The sequence below is a fragment of the Rattus norvegicus genome, chromosome 9 (genome assembly GCF_021556685.1).
Source record: "Rattus norvegicus strain SHRSP/BbbUtx chromosome 9, alternate assembly SHRSP_T2T, whole genome shotgun sequence".
In the NCBI taxonomy this organism is placed as follows: Eukaryota; Metazoa; Chordata; class Mammalia; order Rodentia; family Muridae; genus Rattus; species Rattus norvegicus.
Window position 1 is genome coordinate 8,905,969 of NC_141542.1, and position 26,051 is coordinate 8,932,019.

Below are 26,051 nucleotides of genomic sequence, written 5' to 3' on the forward strand. Positions count from 1 at the left end.
CAAGTTACTCTGGAAACAGTTTGTTATTTAAATAGTATTTTCATAGTGGTTTTGAAAAAAGTTGATGACAACAACGCTTGATGACAGTGTAGGCTCTTTAAAGATAGCTAGTTCCCTGGGTTCTCGAGGTGGAGAGCAAGATAAATTGAGTTTCATTGCAAACATTTCCTACAGCAATTATGTTTTCATGCCTCAGTTCTAGTGTATAACTTGTATTATGTCCAGGTATTACAAGCTATGTTATGAGCTGGGTATGGTGACAAATACCTTTAATCTCGTACTCAGGAGGCAGAGCCAGGAAGATCTCAAAAGTTTAAAGCCAACCTGGTCTTTATCATCAGTTCCAAGATAGCAAGAGCTACATAGAGAGTCCTGTCTCCAGGAAAATAAAAAAAATTAAAAAGAGGCTATGTTGTATGTATGTGTGGGGTGGGCGTGCTAAATTTATCTTTAAAGTGTGTGTGTGTGTGTGTGTGTGTGTGTGTACATGTGTGTGAGTTATAGGTGCCATAGAGGCCAGAGATATAGGATCCTCTTAGAACTAGTTACAGGCAGTTGGGAGCCTATATTAGAGTTGAACAGATTTATTAGATGGATTTTTGAGACTTTCCTAATGCATTAGTGTTGGAAATTTAGGAGTTACTGGTGAACAAGTCACTAGTAAAAATCCATTAGCAGTGACTGTATTAAAGTATTCTATACAGAATAAATAATACCCATGCCCCTGTGGCAGGTTATCCCACCTGGCAGTGGGAGTCTGACTGCTGTGCCAAGCCTTACACCTCTCTGATGAGTAGAGAGAGATCGATGAAACTAATTCACTCGCAGTTTTGTAAATAATGCTTATACAATCAGCTCTTTTCCCTGGCCTTGCATTCTATTGACATGTCAACGTAATATGAGAAGACAGAACAACTTAGCGTAACTTACTCATTCGGCGCTGCTCTTGATATTATCCCATACACATCTGCTTTCATCTGAACTCTGATGAGACAGTACACTAATGCTTTCACAGAGGTATACATTATTTCTTTTATAGTAATAAATTAAGTAATTTGCTTACTGCTAGAATATTTTAAATGTGTATTTTCTCCGTGTTATATTGAAACATCATTTGAAGAGATGGTTTTGGTCTTGAAGGTCATCAGCAGTGTACCTGCTGGCATGACAAGTTCTGTGATCTCCAGCATGGAAAAATAAACTTTACAGTTTAAGAATAAAGCAACAACATTGCGCCAGGGTCACAGTGGACATGACGCCTTCTCTCTGCAGTCCCCTGAGAACAGTTCTCTCTGCTTTTGAATATCCTTGATTGGAGTGCCTTCCTACCTTTACATGTGTGGGGTGCTACAGAAGATTGTGGTATTGTAGAACCGTCGGGGGCTTTGAAGGAGGATGGAATGCTAGGCTTACCTACCAGTCTCAGTGCCGTCACCCACAGTATTGAGGGCCCTGAGAAAGTGGCTTACCTCTCGGTAGCTCTTCGGTGTTCCCATCTGTGAGTCTAAGAACCTAGCTTCCCCACGTGGACCGTGTGAGCAGTCCTGTGAGATACGGCATTTAGACTTCAGAGGAGGCATGGGTGACTAATGCCTTGATTCATCCAGCCAGCATTCACACTGTAAGTGGAGTATGAATAGCTATAAAGTAGCAGGCCCGGGTGGTATCACTGTCCTTCCGCACCTGCAGAATCCTCAGAACTGTTTTTCATTCAGTCATAATGACCAGTAGAATGAAAGAAAGACAGCAGCCAAGCAGTCACTTAGGAAGGTCCACACTTAGCCCTGTCCTTCAGGCTTAAGACAGTCTTAACCTGATATAACCACAGGGGCCTTTAGCCTAGAGGGCTTCACCAGAGGTTAGTGAACTCTATGCTCTGGGCAAGGGCCAGGGACTAATATTTACCAAATATTAATTTAGTTGTAAATATCCCTAAACTATAAAAAGATACAGTCTCATAAACCACTCCAATTCCAAAGGAAATAGTGCAGACATTCACAACCGCTGTGGTAGAGTAAATGCCTTGGGTCAGGACCGTTTTCTTCCTGCTGGCTTTGCTTATTGTTTACTGTGTGCTTTGTTCTGAATGCTTCCTTCTGCAGTTCCCCTTAACGTGCTCTGTGAGTACCTGCTGCTGCTTACTTACAGACCAGACGCTGTTCTGCACCCTCAGTATTAGCCGCCTTTCTTTGTACACACTGCTTAGGTAAAATGGTCAATACCATTGTCAGCAAGGACCGATAGTATAACTGAGCCATACACAAATCCCTGTACACACATCAGCATGGATGTCTTTACACACCAAAGAGCTGTGCCTAACAAGGGTGCTGTCACACATGGAACTCAAAGCCTGGAACAGTAAGTGTAATGGTGTTCATTTACCTGTCTTCTTCCCCTGCCTCAGTTTCAGAGTCAACAATCTCTCTTAATTCTGTCTAAGCACTTAGCTTCGATTCTGGCACACATAGGGTCACAGCCTGCACACACATAGATGTAACACATTCCGAGTTCCTACACACACACACGCACGCACGCACGCACGCACGCACGCACGCACGCACGCATGCACAGGAGACAGAAGAGCTTTCCAGTCCATTACTTTGAGATCTCTCTCAGGCATTTTTCAAGCTTTGCGTGCATTTTACAACTAAAAGGGGTAGAATGGTTTAACCTTTGGTGGTTCTTTTCCCTAGAAGGTGTGTCTGATAATACTTGTGTGGTTTGCTGGTTCTCTGAGCTTCACCACAGCAGACTTTCCAAGTAACACTGAAATTAGTAGTCTGCTGGCAGCATTGCCAGTGAACCCACAAAGAGAAAGCAAACCCATTCAGCTAATTTTGAGCTAGCACGAAATGCTCTGCCAGACCTCCTGGGTCAATGGAGACGAAATGGCGACATCTACCATTTGCAGTGTAATACAGCATTTACCAATGTCTTCCTTGGCAAAGTTTAGAGCAGAGACTGAAGGAACGGTCATTCACAGCCTGCCCCACATGTGGCCCATATATATACAGCCATCAAAACTGGATAAGATTGATGAAGCTAAAAAGTGAGTGCTGAAAGGGACTGGATTTAGATCTCTCCTGAGAGACACATCCAAAGCATGTCAAATACAGAGGCAAAGGCTAGCAGCAAACCACTGATCTGAGAACAGGAACCCCTTTGAGGGAATTCGAGGAAGGATTGAAAGAGCTGAAGGAGCTTGCAACCCCATAAGAACAACAATGCCAATCAACCAGAGCTTCCAGGGACTAAACCACTACCCAAAGACTATACATGGACTGACCCAGGGCTCCAACTGCATATGTAGCAGAGAATAGCCTTATTGGAGAACCAGTGGAAGGGGAAGCCCTTGGTCCTGACAAGGTTGGACCCCCAGTACAGGGGAATGTTGGGGAGAGGGGGGTGAATGTGGGTGAGGACACCCATATGGGGGAGAGGGAGAGGATGGGGGCATATGGACAGGAAACTGGGAAAGGGACTAACATTTGAAATGTAAATAAATATATCTAATAAAAAAATAAAATTTCAAACAAACAAACAAATACAACCAAGTGTTTTCCTTGAGCCAGTTCCTTAATCCTGAAATTATCAGATGCGATGTCTTTAATAAGCTCCTTTTGTAATAAGGGAGTTATTCCAGGAGATAGAATATCATCCTCATAAAAGGATACACAGGGCTGGACCTCATAAATGCAAACACACCTTTTCTTCTCAAGAGTTTGCGTATGTGAGTGGTCCTGTAGCGATGCTGTGGTTTTCTTCTCCATCCCACCTGTTCTCATTTCATTTTATTTGCCTTTTCCTGTTTTATTTGGACCACCATTAGCTAGTTCTTTGATAATGCACTGTGGCACCCTCCATCCTTGCTTGGAAAGGTGCTTGTTTCTCCATAACTCATTTAGCTACCATCAAAGCTGAACAAAGGTCACTGATGACAGTTGGACCTTTTCAGTATGCAGATTTGTAATGGCACAAGAGACTTTATCAGCACAATAGTGTTCTCAACTATTTGTTTTATCACTATCTGCTCAATATGTTAAGTTGTAAAATAGAATGTTTTAATTTACATGAATTACTCAGAGCTTGAAGAACGAATGTTAAAATATTAAATTGCAAAGTGCAAGATCAGATCATCTGTTGGGCTGTGGTTCTGGGTCCTGCATGGGCAGTAAATCTGTTTCCTGTGTCTTATAGCACAGGAAATTGATCAGTGCTATCGGACTAGCTTTAAGACTTTAGTATACTTATGAGGCATGTTGGAGTATATTTTAAATGAATGTAACAAAATATGTTTTTTCTCAGATATATACAAATAATTCAATCTACATATATTTGATTACTACAAAATGATGATGCTGGCAGTTAGTGATAAGCAGCACAAAATAAAACAAGGTAAAATTTAAAGGAACTGATGTGTTCGTGAATAGGGATCTTGATCAAGTTAGTTTTCTCTGCCAGTTAAAAAATTAAAAGTCAAGACAGATCTTGAGCTAGACAGGTAGTGGGGAAGAAATGTTGAGCACAGCAGACAGGCAGACAAAAGTGGCCGCAGAAGAAAAGCTCTTAGTGGTGGAGGGAGGAAGCACACAGAGAACAACCGAAAGGAAGAGTGCTGAGAGCAGAAGGGGACAGACACTCAGGAACCCAAAATGTGCTCTCTTCTCCAGAGGTGTCTCTTCAAGCCTCTGAAGGGTCCTTCTCTCCTAATCAAGGTTGATAGTTTGTAGAAAGACCGGCAGAATGGTTGACTGGGCCAGAACTGATGCGTCAAGGTTCAGAGATTGTCCTGATCTGTCTTGAACTTGATCACCTCCTTCAGCCAGGGCTCTACTGGCCAGAGGAAAAAAATACTGGACCTTTGTCTTCAGCTGCCAGGCTGTCTCAGGTCAGGAGGGCTTAAGCCAGCCATCTTGGAAGTTTACTGTCTCTATTAGATAGTCATGTCCCCCTCCCTGTCTGCCCTACCAGGGAATCTGTCTGACTAAAACCACTGTTAGAGACATTTTTCAGCAGGTGGATATGTTTAGTATGTTTGTGATGCACAGCATCACCTGATGCAAGGGTTCCCTCCCACTGCTCTGCTTCTTACCTTGTGTGTGAGCCTCTGCTGCTGCACAGAGTAGGCTCCCCTGTGTGCTTACTGAGTGCTTTACCAATGCATTGCCTCTCTCGCTCTGTTGAATTGTTTAAACTAATTTCATATGAAGATATTTTTGGCTAAAGTGGGTGAAAGCTGCTAAGTGTTAGGGCTGTTTATAAAATGAATTTGAATGTTTTGTTAAAATGCTCAATAAATGGGGGGGTCAAAACTCAGGTCAAAGCTGGGCATAGTGCATAGTGCATAGTGCTCATAGTGCTCATAGTGCATAGTGCTCATAGTGCATAGTGCTCTCTCTCATAATTCCAGCACTTAGAAGGCTGAGGTGGGAATTTGTCCAGCTTTAAGGCTATTTGGGCCACCTGATGAGTTCCAGGTAACCCTGAACTTCAGTAGAAGACCATAACCCCCAAAACAGATAAACCAAAAAAACCCAAGAGTCCTTAGATAGGTTGAGCACACTTACTTATTTATAACTTTTTATTCATTATTGTCCCTGGGAAGTTCAGTGGTTCTAGCCTAACTACGCCTGGAATGCATGTGGAGTCAGTATCATTTAAACGTGTGAAGATGTATGGTTTCATTGTTCTTTACCTACATATAAACCTGACCTTTGGGAGCCGGAACATCCTGTCTGCCTGTTTTAAGATGTGTCTGGTATGTTGTGGCCAGAAGCCTGGATGTCAGTTTGATCTCATGTCTGGATGTCCTTTTACAGATGATTCAGTCCCTCAAGGCACTGATTGAAAATGCAGATGCTGTGTATGAAAAGATTGTGCACTGTCAGAAGGCAGGTGAGTGAAAGTTTCTTTAAAACAAAATCGTCTTCCCTTTGATACTCTGTCAAGAAGAAAAATAAGACAATTATTGGTCCATAGCTAAAGGAAACACTAATTCATTGGTTCTTAACCCTGGTTAATAGATTTACCTGGATACATCAACATTAGTCTGAAGCATTGGCTAGGAGATTCATAGCTTAGGAATCTCCATGATCTGAGCATGGAGTTTACATTTGTAATCCCAGCATTTGGAATCCTGGGGTAGGATAGTGAGTTTAAGGCCAATCTGAGCTACAGAGTGGGGCCTTGTAAAATCTGCAGGCATTTTTAGCATGAAGCTGTGACCTAGAACCTGTATTTATCTCTTCCTCAGCTCTGTTTACTGCAGATATCCTGCCACTCCCTTGTGGGTCTTTATTGTGGGAGGGTCTGGAGCAAAGGAATGGGTCTTAACAGGGGAGACAGCCCTTCACAGCTGCTTGGTGTGTGTGCATTTTCAGATGGGGTTAGGAGGGACGGGCAACTTCAAACCTCAGCTATATAGTTTTTCTACTTTCGTTCCATGATAAAGGTTTAAAAATCTAAAGGTTGAGCCCTCATAAACCAGGGATCATCTATAGATATTTGTAGCTATAATGATTTTTTTAAATTATCTATATTGCAATAAAAAATATAGTGTTTTCAGTTTTCCAATCTCAAGTATCAGATTGGTTCTAACATAAATATTTGAAATTTTAAATAAGGCTGACTTTGCTTGTGAGATTTCCTTAAAATAAAGAGATTTTTATAATCGCTGTGGTTTTTTTTTTTTGTTTGTTTGGTTGGTTGTTGTTGTTTTTTTTTTTTTCTTTGAGATAGGGTTTCTCAGTGTAGCACCCCTGGCTGTCCTGGAACTCACTTATAGACCAGCCTGGCCTCAAACTCACAGAGATCTGCCTGCCTCTGCCTCCCGAGTGCTGGGATTTAAGGCGTGAGCTACTATGCCCAGCTTAATTGCTGTGCTTTTTAAAAAGTTACTTTTTCCATAAATGAATTAAAGTAGATTGAAAATAAAGGCATATGTGAAACTTTCTGGTATTCACTGAATGAATATTCATATTTGTGACTAATCAACAAACTCCTAAATCCTCATCTTTTTTTAAAAAAAAATTCTTCTTTTTCAGCAAAGTACTGTTAGCAAAATGATGTTTTTATTTCTAGTCCTTTCCAAGCTAGTTCTCCATTCAGTATCCATCCAAATGCCATTTTTGCCATGTCCTCATCCTACACGGAATAGTGCATTAGATTACCATGATGCCTGGATACAAATCTGATCTCCACACTATACAAGGCCATCACCCAAGTCTCCTACCGTTTTGCCATACTATATAAGATTATTCATACCCTGTCTTCTCCTATATTTAAGAAATATGTTTTGAACTTCTACATGAATACGGCTCTCAGCAGCTCTTGCATACCAAGATGTGGAAAATGAGTGAGCCTAGTTTTATCCTTCTGGAATCTTCAAATCATGCAAAAGATCCAAAACTATTCATGGCCAAAATGTTGAGTTGAAGTGATGCAGAGCTATCGGTGTTTTGAGAAAACAGGAGGGTGAGGAGGGCGCTGAGCCCTTCAAGGCTCACCAGCTGTGTGCAGATAATTTAAAGGGCAGACTGAATGGGGCTACTGGCCATCCTGAGGAGCTTGTGACAGCAGTGAGAAGGAACAGCAGTGCCCACAGGCAGCTCTTCCCCTTGCCTTCCCTCCATGTTGACCCCACCACATTTCACAGGCTCTCCCTTTAGTGAGACTCTGCTCCTCTGCCAGCTCGGAGTACTTTTGAATTGTCCAGTGTGTCTGCAGACCTCTCATGATTCCAGGGCTAATGCTAGCAAAGCTTTCTCTTCGGCCCTTCAGTTCACATGTTCTCCAGTTGAGAGAACTTCAGTTACTGTGCATGTTATTGTGCTCTCCGTCTTCTGAACAGAGTGGCTTTCCTACAGCACCAAGACCGGATATTGTTACACTCTGTTTCTCACTCAAGACATCTGTTTTAGCATTCTGTGCACAGTGGTGGCTTGAATGTTAACCAGCAAGATGTGATTTGACTTTTATTAAGTATTCATGTATAAGTATTTCAAATTTTGTTGAATTTTAAATGGGAACTGTCTATTAATTCAACTATTTGATTATGTCAGTTTGCAGATCCCCTGGTTGATGAAGTTTGATGCTTTTTTTCTAGAGTGGGTTTTGTTGTTCAGCTTGATTTGGGTAAGGAAACACTCGCTCTACTGAGTAGAGTGTCATACACTAGGGATTACGCTGGTGAGGAGTAGAGAATGACTGCTCTGTTTGGCTCCATGTGCCCTAGGCATAAAGATATAATGAGACAAGCCAGGGTTACTTTTTGGTTGTCCTTGCCACGTGTACAGAAATACTTAGGGTCCTGGTCTTTCATTTCTCATGTTTACAATTATTGACAGTCATTGGTCATACCAAGAATTTCTAATTTGTATTGAGTTCAAAAGACACCTGTGTAAGATTTTACTTTAGAAGTAATTGCTACTCCGTTTATAGAACTTTGGTCTTGGAAAGTGTCGTAGTCAGGGTCTCTATTCCTGCACAAACATCATGACCAAGAAGCAAGCTGGGGAGGAAAGGGTTTATTCAGCTTACACTTCCACATTGCTGTTCATCACCAAAGGAAGTCAGGACTGGAACTGAAGCAGGTCAGGAAGCAGGAGCTGATGCAGAGGCCATGGAGGGATGTTACTTACTGCCTTGCTTCCCCTGGCTTGCTCAGCTTGCTTTCTTATAGAACCCAGGACCACCAGCCCAGGGATGGCACCACCTACAATGGACCCTCCCACCCTTGATCACTAGTTGAGAAAATGCCTTACAACTGGGTCTCATGGAGGCATTTCTTTATGAGAGGCTCCTTTCTCTGTGATAACTCCAGGTTGTTTCAAGTTGACACAGAAAACCAGCCAGTACAGAAAAGAAGGTATAAGTCACCAAAATAAGAAAGAACTGAGAAGTATTTCTAACTTTTGAAACACAAATTTATATTCACATTAGATAACAGTTCATTTAAACAATTTATTAAAAATAGGAATTTTGGCCAGTGTGACTTAGTCACATTTTAACAAGTGCTCCTAGGCTTGGGCTCCCTGAGCTTTAACAGATTTTTAAGGGAGAGAGGTTTTCCTTGGTGTTAAGTAGAGAGGGAATTGGGTAGGCAAGGTTTTCTCTCTAGTGAAGACCTCCAACCATGAGGGCCTGGCAATCTGTAGTCCCCCAGGGAGACAGAGCCTTGCTGGACAGGAGAACAAGTCATGGGAACAGCACAGATGGGTGGCAAGGCTTAGGCAATTTATTCTTGCAGGAGAAGCTGGTGACAGAGAGAATTTGGGGGTGGGAGGTAAGGAGAATTTTAATAAGAAAACTCTTGTTCCTAGGACTATGTAGCACTTAATGAAGGATCAGATGTTAAAGGACACACACACACACACACACACACACACACACGTTAGGATGGAGTACTTCATCTGAGGAAGAGGGTAGATCCCTTTCTGAGAAAGACTAAGACCCCAGGAGGGTATTGCTCAGGGAAGCACTGCCTCTGGGCAGCGTCAGGTGACAGGTGGAATTGGGACAGGGTACCCCTTCAGTCAGGGCTCAGCAGTGCCACCTGAAGCTACAAAATGGGTCAGGTCATGCAAGGTGGGGCAGGAGGCAGTGTCTGAACACCACAGGAATGAGATCTAATAAGGGACAGAGCTATTCAGGAATGAGTATGTATTGGTTAACCCACCCTTTCTCAAGTGAACGTGGTCAGGAACACAGGAACTGAGCAGGACCCTGCACAGGAAGAAGTATCATGAAAAGTATTTCTTAAACATTTATAAGCACTGATAAAATCTGCAAAATTCTAGAAAAAAAAATCCTTCCCTATCATTTCTATTTCTTTTTCCATGGCCAGAGCCATAGCCTTGCTTTGACTAGTGGTGCCTTGTTTTCCTTTTTCTCATCACTGAATTGATTTGCTTCATAAAGGTCAGAAAAATGAACTAGAAGGAAAACACATGTTTTAGCAGGTGGTTTTAAGTGGGAAATTGTCTCTGGAGGAGACGAAATCAATTATGTACTTTCTGATAAGAATTAACACCTTTGTTTAATTTCCACTCTCTCTTGAAACCTTCATTAAAATGACCACAGGGGCTGGCTTTTTTTTTCCCAAAATCCATAAAGACAAAGAGAACCGGAACTGCAAAATATGAGAAACTAAAAACAGTTGAACAAGAGGCAGTGGCCAAACAAGTGATAATTGCTTATCTGCAGCCCCAGGAGAGCTGCTGGGAACCGCAGGGCACACGGCTGGGGGTTGGGGATGGGGGTGGGGAGGTATCAGGAAGCAATCACATGCCTGGCCCCTTGTCTCCAGGATTCTGTCAGAATGAGTGTCTCAGGGGTCCCCAGTCTTTCAGGGTGACTGGCTAGGGGACACTCAGAATAAACCAAGCCAACCCTGCCGCCCTGTGTGGAGGCTCCAAGAGGCTCACACATGCTCTAGCTGCAGTGTTTCTAAGGGAAAGGGTGCAGTCCTCCAGAGAGTGAAGTCTTAATTACCCTTCTTATCTGTCCAGTGGAACTTTTTCTGAGCCCTATATAATAACTTTGCCATCTTAAATACGTGTTTCAAATTTTTATTTTATTTTATTTTGTGCTTGAGGTACATCTGTAGCAAGACTGATTTAATAGAGTGGTTTCCCCAGAAGCTTCCAGCTTGGAGAACCCGTTACCTGTGTGCTTATGTCCCACTTGGTGTATGCTTGTCTTTTCCCCTTCTGCTAATGTTAATAATTACACTTCTCTCCTTTTATTCACTCTCGTTCCCTGCTCATCCACACTGGTTTTCCAGCCTCACATTTGTATGTTGCTGACATTCTGCTTGCTGCTTCTAGTCAGCTGAGCAGTTGACATCTACCCTGTGACCAAACTGGGTAGATTGTCTCACCTGAAGCAGGTAAGGACCCAGCACTCCTGTATAGGGAGGATAAGCAGAGTGTCAGGCAGTCCTCCCTGCTCTGGGTTCAAGCCTAACACCTAACACCTGTCTTCATTTGTGGGCAAGCTCCTCAGAGCCTACTGTAGTCCTGGGTGCTGCAGTCACCAGATGAGGAACTTGTCATGTCATCACATCTTTGTTTAGCCCAAAACAGAGAACCTCAAGTCACCAGGAAGGCTCCTGCTGACAGCAGTTTATTAGTGTTCTGTCTAGAAAGATTTGCAGAAGGAAACCCAGGAGGCTTATGGCTTGCTTTCTGAGGTCTGGGTGTCTCTCCGCTCTGTCTTACAGAAGTAGAGCCTGCCCTCCGTTTACTGTCTTGGCCTGTGAGTTTAGTCTCTTTAGCCCTTCTCTGCCTTGCTCACTTCTTGGTGGCAGCAAGAAGTGTCAGTTCCATGACAGCAGCTTAGGTGAGTGACCCTACATCAACTGCATGAGCGGTGTTGTCAGATGACTTGAGTTCAGCAGCTTAAAAAGATTAGCAGATTGGAGAAGCGTTTCCTGTAATGCTCCAGGATGTGTCATTACAGGATATCTGCATGAATTTTGAGAGAAAGGGGAAATGGTTTCTTAACTCTTTACCTAACTTTGAAGGTAAGGCCTTAGGAGGCTATGTCAAACACCACCCTGACCTCTCTGGAAATGCCAATCTTTATAATGAAATCCTTATAATAGAACATAAGAAATATAAAATATTTTACATTTTATATAATATATTGTATAATATAAAATCATATAAAATATATTGAAAAATCCCACGCAGAGAGACCCTTACTCAAGTCTTGGGAAATCGCGGACCCCAGACACAGAGAGACCATTTTGGATGTAATAAGCAAAGGCGAGGTTTATTACGGAGACCTATTACAGAGATCTCCGGGCCGACACGTATCCCGCGCAGGAGACAGAGGTGTCGACCCGAGAGGCTGGGAAAAAGAGTATTTAAAGGCAGAGGCTGTGAGCACCAGGGGATGGGGGATGTCAAAGGGGAAGGTACCACAAGTTACAAGATTGTTTTATGGCTCCAGGAGATAAGGGGACGGCCAGAAGGTTTTATGGCCCCCTGGTTCCTGGAACAGAGCTACTAAATCAGGAGAAGGGTAGGGTCTTCAGGTCCTCATTATTTTTAAAAGTTTGTCAAAATTGATGAAGCATCTGTATTTGAAACACCTCTGGTTAGGCTTGGGCTGCCCGGTTTCCTGGAATGCTCTCTGCAGGACACAATGGCTGAAAAGCACAAGTAGGGGCTTATCAGGGTCTGGAGGACATCTGGTTAAAGTATGACTCTGAGTAAGCTGGGGGGATGTCTTTGGATGGTTTATGGCTCAGTCCTCGATAGCCTGAGCTGGTTTTTGCATTCCTTTTCTTTATCTTTATGGCCTGTTATTCCTGGCGGCAGGGCTTAGCCCTGAGTTTGTGGCTTTTGGGGCTAACTCTTTTAATTTTATATTTCTAAACCTAGAATTCGTATAATTTTCTTTTCAATATAAGGACTTATAACTCCTGAAGGAATAGGATCCTTGAGGGCGTCGTCATAAAGGTGTGCTAATGGCACACATGAGCGTGTTATTCTGACTGAAAGGAAGTGTTTGCTCAGGACACAGAAGAAATGGATTGGAAAATTGAGGTTGGGTCTAGTAATGGAGCTTTAATTCAAAGCTAAAGGGTATGGGTTGGTTTTAGGACAACACCAGTGTCTAATTCAGGACCCACACTAGTCACACTTCCCTAGCCCTCTGTCATCAGAGGTCACTAGTTCACCCTAGGGTGATCCTCACTTGCAGCTATAAAGCCACTGTTTCAGTGTCTGTCAGGGTCTTAACTGAAGGGAATTTGTAGGCAGTAGGGATCACTAAATAGTTAGAAACCCATTCAGGGATCAACCAGGTGGTCCATCCCTTTCCTGGTATTCTGTTCCCCAAAATGGATTTTGTCCCTGAGGTATCAGCTTAAGCAGACATTAGGTATGAAATTCTACTTCACGTGTGCTGCACATGCTGCTCACAGAAGGGCCAAGTGGAAAGAGCTCTTGTATTGTCAAAGTAGCTTAGCAAAGCTTAGGGTGGAGGTTAGACCTGTGTAGGTCAGGCTGTCATCCAAATGGAGGAGCTGCTTGAAGGGGAAAACCTCTTATGAAGAAAGGGCTCTAAAAATGCAGGAAATCCCAGGACGTGGTCGACTCTGTGATTCGAATGATACATTCACCCTCCTGATGGTTTGTTTTGTCTACATAACACTGTCCAAAATCCTTTGGGGAATGAGCCTCAGGGAGAGACTGTCCACACCAGGGTGGTCTGTGGCTATCATCTCCATTCCACATTAATTTATGTCAGATCACTATTATGGATGGCACCATTCCCTGGGTCTGAGTCCTGAATTGTGTAAGAGTAAAGAAAGAAAGCGGGATGAGTACTAGTCGTACATGCATGTATTCCCTGTTTCCAACTGGAGATGTGATGGTAATGGCTGCTTCTGTGCTTCTGCCACTGGACTTCCTCATGGTGAGGGACTGTAGCCACATAAACCCTTTCTCTCCTGTGGTGCCTTGTCAGCACAGCATTATCACAGCAGCAGAAGGGAGCCAGGGCTAGTCTGAGAGCTTAGCAGCACCCTCCCACTGATCCTGCTCTCCTCACTTTACCTTAGCAGCCATTACCTTCTCATATGCTTGTAATTACTCGTCTTCATAGGCAGGGTCTGTTCACTTTCACCTAAAGTCCTCAGGCTTGGGTGTTTCCAGACACCAAGAGCAGTGCCTGGAAGAGTGGCCACTGCATGCAGATGAGGCTAGGATAGAGGCACAGGGCTCCCTATGAGTTCTTAGGTTAGCAAACATGGCTATTAGACACATTGAACTATTTCTGTGTGTTCCAAACTAACAATCTGAGAGTTGGGCTGATGGTATTCACTAGTAAATTGGTTATGGCTAGTAGGATAAAAAGAGAGGAATGGGAATGAGTTGAGATCTTTGCTCCAGCCTTGAGAGATGGAGCTGCAGTTCATCATTGTAGCAAACCTAGGCAGTGTTAAATGTGACTTGCCTGACTGACTTCTCAGTGAGGAGTTGAACAGAGAGGCCTCGGCTAGAGGTAATGCATTTGGAAACCGTAAATATAAAGGCAGCTGTGGGTTGTGAGTGTGCACTGACCCTGCAATGCTTCTCTGTGAGGGGATGCAGGCAAGTGCACACATGTGAAGTGCAGCAGCCTCTGTGGCCAGGTGAGCGTGCTGGCCTACAGGAGGGATGAGCCAGCCTAAGGGATGCTGGCTGCCCCCCTCAGATCCAAGCTAATCCACAGACCTCAGCACACCCTGTACACCATGCACATTGTGAACTTGGAAGAACGTTAGGGAAAATGGTGACTGTCTCAGACCTGACATGTGTAAAGTGGGTTTAAAATTAGTAAAGCCATATGGAAAATTTCAGATTTGTAAATTATATATATTTTGAGTCAGCAATTCTGTTTTTTAGAATCTTTGTGTAGATATGATTGCATACTTGGCAAAGTTTCCTTTGTAATGTTGAGAACAATCTAAATATTCAACAAGAAGGCCCTGCTAAGGTACATTATACACATATGTATAGTTATACATATGTATATTAGGTACCATAATATGTATGTGTGTGCATATATATATGTGCTTATTCACATACTATATGTATATATGTGAAAATATGCACATACTAATTTTATAAAAAAATATATTTTTTGCAATATTTGTTTTTAAAAAAATGGGGGCTAGAAGCACAGAGCCTGTGGCTGTGGTATCTCCTCTTGGGAACGTTCCTGAGAGGTAACAGCTCAGCTGGAGGAGGTGTGGGGCATGAAAACCGGTGGATGGAGAAAGAAAGACATTTTCTGTTTGTAGGTTTACACTTTTTAGCTTGTTGTGTCATACAGTCCAGTTAGAAGTAAATAAAATGTAAGAGAATTGCAGACAGGGCGTGGTGGGGTGGGCTGTGCGTGCTGTGCTTATTTATGTCGATAAATGTATTTTTTCAGTGCTTTAGAACAGACCTAGGGCTTTGTTAATGCCAATATTCTACCCTCTCACTGATGAAGGGACAAAAAGCAAGCAAGCCTTTTCTCAATAACTGTGAAAAGTTGGTCACCGTGTCCCTCTGTGACCACAGGAGAAGTGTCTTGCTGAACTAAGTTCTTAGTTCTCTTACCCAAATGTCTGTGCATGGCAGTTAAATTCCAGAACACATCAAGTTACGCAACTTCACTCACCTAGATTTACCCAGAGGGAAATGCTGGCAGAGGGAGGAGATGCACGCGGGTAATTCATTCACAAATTGTTCTGCTGTGGATTTGGCATCGCAGGATCTTGCGATCCATCTGCTTTCAAGGCTATATTTAAGAGACCTAGTTTATCTATTCTGTCTCATGTGGAATAGGATTTAACAGTTCAAAATCCATCTTAAAATAATTTGGCTTTTGTTAATGCCAAGATTGTTTTGGGAAGATGGCCAAGAGGAGGAGGCTACAGACCTGAGCGGTTTGGGAAGTAACTAGACATCTCCACACCTCCGCAGGATGGAGATGAAACGTCCCTGCTCACACGGACTGGGCCTCACCAGGCTGGGCGGGGCACTTAGTCAAGGCTGTGGCTCTAAATGCTCTCACTTCGTGGAAGTTAGTTAAAGAGTCCCATCAGAGGCTGTATTTTCATCTCAGGCCAGTGCGTTGTGCCACAGCTTGTTACTGTGGTTGATGAGCTGCCCTCTCTCTACCTGCGTCCTAAACATCCCAGTCCCATAGATTCCATCTTCTAGGGACAACCCCAATACTGAATTTGGGGAATTGGGATAAGTTAAAGCTGTTCAATCTAGTTAAGTTCAGAGACCATTTATAAATTGTGCTCTTTAATTTCACTTTCCATCATGTGATGGATACAGATACTCCTGTGTTAAGTTCAGAGACCGTTTATAAATTACTCTTTAGTTTCACTTTCCATCATTTGAAACATACAGATTCTCCTATGTAGATTTGCTTTGATGAGAGAATTTTTTAGGAAAGTTTTCAGCTAAGAACTAATTATTAGTACAGCTACAATCAGGAGTTAATTGAATCCACATATAGAACCATGGAAGTAAAAACCTACTATACTTAATTTGGTAACTTCAAAATAACTTTTAAGTAGTTAAAAAGGTAAAATAAAACTAATCCATAAGTGCATTGTTTTAAGCTCTATGTACCTCATGACTGTTTAAGTTTGGCATGTGTTATAGGCTGTATTTAATCTCCTATTTTTAGAATTTATAGAGGAAACCATAAGCAGGATGTTTGAAAGGTCACCTGCGTGATTTGACTGGGAAAAATGGCTCTGATTTCAGTGCGATGAGGAGACAGTGCTCTGTTTCTGACTTAGTCCCATCTCCTTACACAGCAAGAGTTGCTTCTCTGTGCTTTTGTTAACTGTGTATGCACATATATGTGCATATGCCGTGCCTTACACTGAGGAATGACTGTGGGTTTTCCAATGTTACCTGTGCGAAAAGGAGAAAGCAGTAGACGTGGATGTTTCCCCTCAGCGTGCTCTAGTGTATTTGGGTATACTTGCGCTCATCTTCCAGCTGGTTTAATTAGATCTTTTGAAGATTGTACACCCATTTATTAATTTTGAATACCATGACAGTCCACCAAAGTTACCTTGACTTTTGTCATTAAATGTGTCGCTCCTAAAACTTCCACCTAAAATGTTTAAATTATAAGGCATTTTGAAATAACATTTAGATAATTGTGTGAACAAATATCTGTGTGTATCAAAAATCTGAGCTGTTTGGATTTTAAGGAAGAGACATATAGAGAATCAGTAACTGGTTTGAGTGGTCCTCTTTAAGTAAAGCTCTTGCTGGGCAGCAGGGTAACCTGAGTTTGGATCTCCAGAGCCCATTTAAAAGGTGGGCTTGGTAGGCTTTGTAACCCCACTGCTGGTGATGAGGCCGAGACATTCAGAGTTCCCGCCCTGATCAGCCAGTGTAGCCAATCTGTGAGTTCCATAAGAGACTTTGTCTCAAAAAACTCAAGTGCAGACTGGTTGAAGAAACACAACAGAGTTTCAACCTCTGGTCTTTCCACACAGGTGCACAGGCACTTGTACTGTACACAAACCCACACGAATGTGTCCATACACGCACAGCACTTTTCCAAAGCGTTGCTTCATATAAAATTAGCATACTTTCATGTGACCATGCAGGTTTTTAAACTGTATGTTTAAAACCTCACAGCTACAGCCTAAAGTTAAATACCTCTGGAGACTCCAGTGTAGACTGATGACCTATGATGGTTCCTTCTCATGTGGCCTGGGATTTTCCATTTGTCCTTTCCTTAGTTCTCAACGTCATCACAATGAAAGGATTTAAGCAGGTTCTCGCCTTGGTTAATATCCCAGAAGTAAAATGACCAGTTCTTCCCTGAGAGTAATCTATGTAACCAGAGGAATCTAACTGCAGGGTTTGGGGACATAGAACAACCAAGGCTTTAAAACAGTCTGGGTTTTTGTTTGTTTCTTGTTGCTGTTGGTGGTGGTGGTGGTGGTGCTTTTTGTTTTTAATTGAAGAGTAACCATCAGGTCGGAGAGATGGCTCAGTGGTTAAAGAGCTAATGCTATTCTTCCAGAGGACCCGAGTCTGTTTTCCAAGCACTGTTTGTAACTCCAGCTCTAGCAGAATCCAGTGTCTTGGCCTCTTCAGACACTTGCGCTTACCCATGCACAGACATACACATATGTATGATGTAAAAATATGTTTTGAAAGAGCAACTATGCCAGGTCTCTGTGTGACTCTGACCATTTGCTGGCTTCTAGGCTTAGTTACCTCTAAGCCTAGACTTGTGTGTCTGTGGCTTTGTTTGGGTTGTGCAGTGTGTGATTCCTTTACACACGTATCTGTTCTGACTATTGAATTCTCACTCACCCTTTCACAGGGTCACGCTCCTACTCAGTAAATATCAAAAAATAATGCACTCAGATTTTAGCTTCTTAACTCAGAGTTAACTGTAACCTCTGGCTTTATATGGGTAGCAGTATGTTGAAGAATTCTGGTCTCTTTAGCAGTGCCTGCCCGCCTGCCTGTCTACCTGTCTGTCTGTGCCTCTTGTGTCTCTGCCTCTGTCTCTGTGTGTCTTTCTCTGTGTGTGTTTGTCTCTTTGTCTGTCTCTGTCTCTCTCTGAGTGTGTGTGTGTGTGTGTGTGTGTGTGAGAGAGAGAGAGAGAGAGAGACAGAGAGACAGAGAGACAGAGAGACAGAGAGAGACAGAGACAGAGAGACAGAGACAGAGAGAGGGCGCAGAATAGAGGATCACTTTAGGTATTGATCTTCAGGTGCCATTCATTTTTTTCTTTTGTTTTGTTTTGTTTTGTTTTGTTTTTAAAGACAGGACTTACCAAATGTCCAGCTTGTCTTGCTAGCTGGCCCAAGGATCCCCCTGTTCCCCAGCCCCTCCATCCCTGCAGTGGGGTTGTCAGCAAGTGCTGTCTCAGCTGACTTTTCTCCGTGGACTGGGGATAAGCTGAAGCCCTTGGGCTTGTATGACAGGGCTGCGCTGACCACAGCATCTGCTCTGCCCTCTGCCGCCTCTCTAACTGCTGTGACTTTGAAGAAAACGTGGACAAATCGTGCTTTCAGTTTTTATGTCATTTAGTTGAAACCAAGCTAGTGTTTGGGACATAGACTAACAGGAAAAACATAATTATTTTGATAACTCCATGATAATGTGACAAGTTATCTGTCCTCTGAAATGATGAAATTATGACAAGTGTGTTCTGGAAGAGCATTTGGAAGTAAAAAGATCAAGGAGCCATGTCCCTGTCTGCCATTATTGTTGACCTGGTTCTATTTCTGAACTGCAGTCTGCTTCTCACTGCCCATGCAGCAGCAGCAGCAGCAGCAGCAGCAGCAGCAGCAGCAGCAGCAGCAGCAGCAGCAGCCGCCACTGTCTGTCCCTCTCCAGACAGTGCTCTCTCTGAGGGCCAAGGCTCCTTAGGCTCCCACACATGCTTTAAAACTTCTCAATAGTGAATTTGCAGATGACTGTCACAAGTAATTTTCTCAGATTAAAAAAGTTCCGATGTTTTCTTGTCTGTAGTCTTAGGGAAAATCCTTCGGTTTGAAGCCGGAAGGCCCTCTGTTTCCGTCCCTGATGCTGCAGATGAGGAGACAGGCCTCTTAGTGTGCATCTTCTCTCACTGGTGACAGCTCAGAGGTGTCACCAATGTGTGTCCTTGGCTGTTTCTGGGTCTCTTCCTTTCCCAGCAGAAGCTACTTGAGCAGTTCCTTACCTTCCTTCCTATCTGTTTAAGATCTGTAAAGATTATTAAACATGCCTTATTAAAAACTTGTGTGGGTACTACTTCAGTGTGACAGAGTTAAAGGACTGCCACTCAAACACCTGTAATCAGAGCCACAGGGAAAGAGAGTCCCTGCTGAGCACGAGCACAGGGGTTGCTTGCATACCAGAGAGTAGTAATTCCCACTCACCAACCGTGGGCCCAGCCCACCAGCAGCCACCAATGAGCTGTGCTGTTTGCTCCCTGCTTGTGTCCCAGGCTCTGGATGACCTGTGGTCTGCTGATGAGAGACATTCAGCAAATGTGAGAGGGATTGACTGTTACCTTGTATATGGTTACTTAAACAAACCCACAGGGTCACTTTCTTAGGTTTTCAGGAATGTAAATTTGTCTGATTTATTAGTTTTAGTTTATTTTGTGAGATTAAAACAATTTTATATAACCTATTTTTGCAATTTATCTTGTAAAGTTTTACATTGTGCCACATGACTATCTCATATTTCATAGGGCATGCTTCCTAGTACAAAAAATCCTACCTTGATATAATTACACATATACCTATTTTGGCTCTGATTTCACACAAAGCCATTGTTGTGTGTTGCAGTAAAAATAAAAAGGCAGTGGAACCGGTTCCCGCATGTACCCTGGCAGTCACTAGTTCTGGTTCCAATGGGTCATTGGAACTAGCACTAATTTATCTCAGATTAGTATCTCTCCCAGCGGCTCTCTGCTTCCAGCCACCCGGTAAAATCCGGGCTCTAGAAGTCTAGCGGTGGCTGGCCTATCATGGCTCCCTGCCACAGACTCTGCCCACACTCCCAGCAACCGCCCTCCCAACTACCCTGTAAAATCAAGACTCAACAAAGTGTAACCAAACAATCAGATTTATATGTTAAATCTCAATCCACAATACACCTACACAATAAACTCACAACCAATTGATAAGGATATAAACCGTCCACCTAGATAAGATAAATTTACCTAAAGAAATCCATCCCAACTACCTTGGCAATTCAAGACCACCCGGATCTGGGTCATCCTTCCCCATCTCCATATTGATTCTCCTTTTCCTCTCCTCTCCTGCCTTACAAAGCTTTGTCCCCTCCTTATTTTTTTACTGTCCAATCATGGCCTTGACCTAACTTGTCTGCCTTCACCTGCATAATGATATCAACCTACAGTTGTATATTTTTGTGTCATTGTTTTAATAATGTTACATCTTGGCTGTGTAATACCTAAAAAACGTTGCCCCTGTGTTCCCTAGCAAAATTATGAATAGTTATGCTGATTGCTTACACATAAGTTTGTTTCTATTCTCAGTTTGCTGTTTATGTACCTGGAGATCTGTGGCCAAAGTAATTGTCATGTTTAAGAAATGAGTGTTGCTATAATGTAGCATGACATGAAATCAAATTGCTTTCCAGTGGTATGTCATCAATATGTGTTAATTGCTGACCATATACTATTTTCACTTCAACAGTCAAGAATTACTCTCATCCAAAATGGTGAGATCCCTGTGTTTAATACTATAGATCATTGTCTACTAATGGATAGAACAGGGAAGCGCTCTTTAAAACCTACACAGCAAAGTGCAGCCCCTTCTTCTTGAAGTAAATCTTCCTCATTAGATTTTATGTTAGATCTTTTAAATAAGTGAGAATATAGAGAACACTGTTCGAGATCATTTAAAAACCATATCTGTGTAAAGTAGGCAGTAACTAGAAACAAAACAGTATACTCTTGCCTACCCTCACTTCCTGTCCCCCTTCCCTTGAAGAGCAGACAACATTGGTTGTCTTATAATTTCTAGAACTTCAAGTGTTGTCCCTGTACACATCTCTCTAGTCTGACTTAGCTCCTTATTTTCCTAGGCCAGATGTCCTCCAAGAAATTCCTTGTCCTGCCCTCTTACCTGAAGCCCTTCACACTACTTGCTAAAATGGCCTATGACTGCACCCATCCCAGCATCATAAGCCATAGTGTAAGTTTGGGAGAAACTGAGGGAGAAAGTCTGCGTTTTAGTTGCACTGTGGGGGCTGAGGTTTGTCACTTTTCAGTGATGCCCCACTCACAGAGCTCCATGCTCTGTAGAGTATCTGAGTGGCTTCAGCTCCCTCCCCCCAACTTGTCAGCAGCCACAGACTTGTCCCCTCCCCCGGCCCACCTCTTCCTCCCCATACCCTTCTCTTTTCTACAATTAAACAATGGGGAGTTTTTAAACATCTGGGGCATGCTGGATAACTTGGTCTTAACATTTGTTTATCTGATTTTTATTGCTCTGTCTTTTAAACAGAATTATGTTTTATGAAAGGAGAAGGAACCTTGTTTTTAAGTTTCTTGATAAGAGACAATATTTTTATTGGGGTAGTTTTTTGCAATAAATATTTGGAAATAGGAAGGTTACTTAATACTCAACCCAAACAAATCACTTATGTCTACTAGAAGGCTCTGTATGACTTGCTTGAGTAATTCCTGTTACTAACAAGGGGTGTGTGTGTGTGTGTGTGTGTGTGTGTGTGTGTGTGTGTACACGTATATGTCATGTGGTATGAGCTCATGAGTATGCATATATATGGAGGTCAGAGGTCAAACCCAAGTTCCTCAGTTGCTAGTCACTTGTTTTTTGAGACAGTGTCACTTTCTGGCCTGGAGCTCATCAAGTAGACAAGTCTGTCTGTCCAACTAGTCTTAGTGATCCTCCTGCCTCCACTCCCCAGTTCAGGGATTACAAGTTAAGACAGCATGGTTGGCTTTTGTGCAGGAGTTCTTTAGAGCAAACATGACTCTTTACAATTGCACAACAAACCATTTCCCCACCACGATGCCAGCCTTGCTGCTTTGCTCTTCTCTGTGTCTTCCCAGTGGGATCTGAGAAGCACATAGGGTTGGTGTTTACTGGCGGCCCATGTCCATCTTTGTACTGTCCATCTCCTGTGCCAGTACTGGGTCCTTGGTAGAGATGAAACTTGCCTCTGTCACTCCAGATCCTGGGCCAGCCCTAGTTGCCTTTCAGGACTGTTGGCAGCTTGTGTCTAAAGTAAGACACAGATAGAAGTAACTGGCTGCAGACCTGTAAGGAGTGCTCATCTGCTGGCCTCAAAGATGCTTCCCACCATGAATGACTTGAGTCATCTGTTTTTCCTCTCATCACGTTCTTAAATAGACACACTTATGAAATTCCAGTGCAGCTTGGAATTGTTCAAGATACATCTAGAAAATGCGTGTCACCAGTTCATTACCGCCTATGGCATAGGGAAGTAATAACCTTCATCTGTTTTTATTTCTCTTAGCCATGGAATTTCATGAACACTTGCACAGCATAGGCACCAAGGAGGGACTGAAGGAACGGAAACTACAGAAGGCGGTGGAGAGCTTTACCTGGAATATTACGATTTTAAAGGTAATATATTACTTGCTTTTCTGTTGCTATGATAAAGTACCTTGACCAATGCAACTTAGAGAATTTAGGTTGCTTAGCATTTCAAAGGGGTGACTCCATTATGGTAGGGATGCAAGGTAGCAAGTACAAGTGGTGGCCAGAACAAGAGGCTGAGAGCCCATATCTCTAACCACAGATTTGAAACAAAGGGAAGACAAGGCTGTAAAATTTCAAAACCCACCCCTAGTGACGTAATCTTTTCCAGTAGGGCCACGCCTTCTACAGTTCTCCAAGCAATGTCACCAGTATGGACAAAGTGTGCAAGTGTCTGAGCCTGTGGAGAATATTTCTCATTTAAACCATCACATTCCAATCCTTGATTTGCATAAGCTCATGGCCATACCATAAATGCAAAATTAATTTGGTTCAACTCCAAAAGTCCCCATAGTCTTTCATAGTTGTTTCAACATCGTTTAAAGGTCCAAAGTCTTCTGAGAGTCAAAGACAATTTCTTACTGTAACCCCCTGTAATATTAAAAATAAAATTGCATACATCCAGCATCTCATGGCAGAGAATATACATTACCATTTCTAAGGGAGGAATGGGGACATGAGGAGGAAATACTGAACAAGTCTGAGTCTTAGCTTGTAAAATGGCAAATCCTGTAGCTCCCAGTCTGGTTTCAGGGACTTTAGTTTTAAAGGGCTTAGATGGCACAGCCTCTCCGGCTTTGCTGTCTGCAGCATACTTCTCTCCCTTGGGCTGTCCCAAGGAATCCACTCCCTGTATTCAGCTGTCCTTGGCAGCTACCCCACAGCTTTGTCATCTTGGGATCTGCATGGCATCCTAAGCTTTACTTTCACAACTTCTGTGATGGCCTCTCAGGTCCTCTTTGCTCTCAGGTTTCCACAAAGGGATTCTCCTGCCATATGCTGCGCAGCTTGAGAGGCTCTCTGGAAGAAGAAGAAGTCATTTAGACTCTACACGTATATGTATATACTGACTTATGTATATTATGGTTATTTTAGGTGCTAATTAAATTATGGCTCCTTATGACTTTCCCTGATATCCTTATTATTTTACCCTCCTGTATTTATTTCCCTTCCTTCTCCCTGAATAGAGCTCCTCTATCCATCTTCCCATTTCCCTCCTCAGATCCCTAGTATCTTCCTTTAGTATCCAGAATACATAAAGATCTCAAAAACAAACAAGAAAACAACAGAAAAGAAAGCAAAACAGACTCAAAACACATTCAAAGAATGGACCAGTTTCTGAACAGAAAGTTATCAAAAGAATCAAAAACAAAACAAAACAAAAGGCTAAGGAAAATGTTTTTAAAATATTCATCATTGTCCCTAGCAATTATGGAAATGAAAATCAAAACAATTTTGAGGTTTCATCTTCCCCCAGTCAGAAGGGTGAGTCAGCAAAACATCCAATAACAAACTAGAGCGGACGTGAGAAGAAGGCAGCTGTCACTCCCTGTTGGTGGAATTGCAAACTGGTACACCCAGTCTGGAGATCAGACGGTGGAGAACTCGCAAAAAGCTAGAACTCAGCCGACTGTGAGCCAGCTCTGTCACTCCTTGGCATGTGCCCAAAAACTAGATACCAGCCTCCATTGCCTGAAGGACTAGATACCAGCCTCCATCGCCCAAAGGACTAGATATCAGCCTCCATTGCCTGAAGGACTAGATACCAGCCTCCATTGCCTGAAGGACTAGATACCAGCCTCCATTGCCTGAAGGACTAGATATCAGCCTCCATTGCCTGAAGGACTAGATATCAGCCTCCATTGCCTGAAGGACTAGATACCAGCCTCCATTGCCTGAAGGACTAGATACCAGCCTCCATTGCCTGAAGGACTAGATATCAGCCTCCATTGCCTGAAGGACTAGATACCAGCCTCCATCGCCTGAAGGACTAGATACCAGCCTCCATCGCCTGAAGGACTAGATACCAGCCTCCATCGCCTGAAGGACTAGATACCAGCCTCCATCGCCTGAAGGACTAGATACCAGCCTCCATTGCCTGAAGGACTAGATACCAGCCTCCATTGCCTGAAGGACTAGATACCAGCCTCCATTGCCTGAAGGACTAGATACCAGCCTCCATTGCCTGAAGGACTAGATACCAGCCTCCATCGCCTGAAGGACTAGATACCAGCCTCCATTGCCTGAAGGACTAGATACCAGCCTCCATTGCCCGAAGGACTAGATACCAGCCTCCATTGCCCGAAGGACTAGATACCAGCCTCCATTGCCTGAAGGACTAGATACCAGCCTCCATTGCCTGAAGGACTAGATATCAGCCTCCATTGCCTGAAGGACTAGATACCAGCCTCCATCGCCTGAAGGACTAGATACCAGCCTCCATCGCCTGAAGGACTAGATACCAGCCTCCATCGCCTGAAGGACTAGATACCAGCCTCCATCGCCTGAAGGACTAGATACCAGCCTCCATTGCCTGAAGGACTAGATACCAGCCTCCATTGCCCGAAGGACTAGATACCAGCCTCCATTGCCCGAAGGACTAGATACCAGCCTCCATTGCCTGAAGGAGTAGATACCAGCCTCCATCGCCCAAAGGACTAGATATCAGCCTCCATCGCCCAAAGGACTAGATACCAGCCTCCATTGCCCGAAGGACTAGATACCAGCCTCCATTGCCTGAAGGACTAGATATCAGCCTCCATTGCCCGAAGGACTAGATACCAGCCTCCATTGCCTGAAGGACTAGATACCAGCCTCCATTGCCTGAAGGACTAGATACCAGCCTCCATTGCCTGAAGGACTAGATACCAGCCTCCATTGCCTGAAGGACTAGATATCAGCCTCCAAAGACCCTTGCTATTCTGTGTTCCCAGCTTCTCTATTCACAATAAGTAAGAAATGGACACAGCCTGCAAGTCCTACAACTGTGGAGTGGACACTGAGGACGACTTCATGTCCATGTACATATACACTACAGAAAACTATTAAGCTGTAAGGAAAAATGAAATCATGAACTTACTGGTAAACAGATAGAACATGAAAAGACCATATTGAGAAAGGTAACCCAGACCCAGGAAAACAAATATCTCCTGTTGTCTTTCAACTGGGGCTCCAAACTTTTAGATGGGAGCATGCAGCCTGGATTAACTGCAGAAGGCAAGGAGATAAAAACCATTGGCTGGCTGCTCTGCTTATAGCATTCAACCTCTTTTCTAGCCCAGAATTTCAGTCGTCCACATTCCGTCTTGAAACAACAAGGTCTGGTTCTGCACAACAGCGGGCCACTTCCTGGAACCAACTTATATTAGTTATTTTTCTGCTGCTGTAACAAGATACCATGACCAAATTGACGCATGGGTGTAAGAGTTTATTTTGGCTCACAGCTCCAGATGGGTAAGAGTCTATCATGCTTCGGAAGTAGACAGCGAGCAGCCAAGGCAGCCAGAGCAGGAGCTCA

The 26,051-nt window shown here is 43.3% G+C and overlaps 1 protein-coding gene across 3 annotated transcripts in view; it reads left to right on the forward strand.

Annotated features, from left to right (window-relative positions):
- Plcl2 (phospholipase C-like 2) overlaps positions 1 to 26,051 on the forward strand; it is a 185,311-nt gene that overhangs the window by 144,542 nt on the left and 14,718 nt on the right. For 2 of the 3 annotated variants that reach the window (XM_087565079.1, NM_001106880.2), the window contains 2 exon segments: positions 5,820 to 5,895; positions 22,512 to 22,621. In XM_087565079.1, the coding sequence (XP_087421205.1) occupies positions 5,820 to 5,895; positions 22,512 to 22,621 (186 nt within the window). 3 annotated transcript variants of the gene reach the window in all.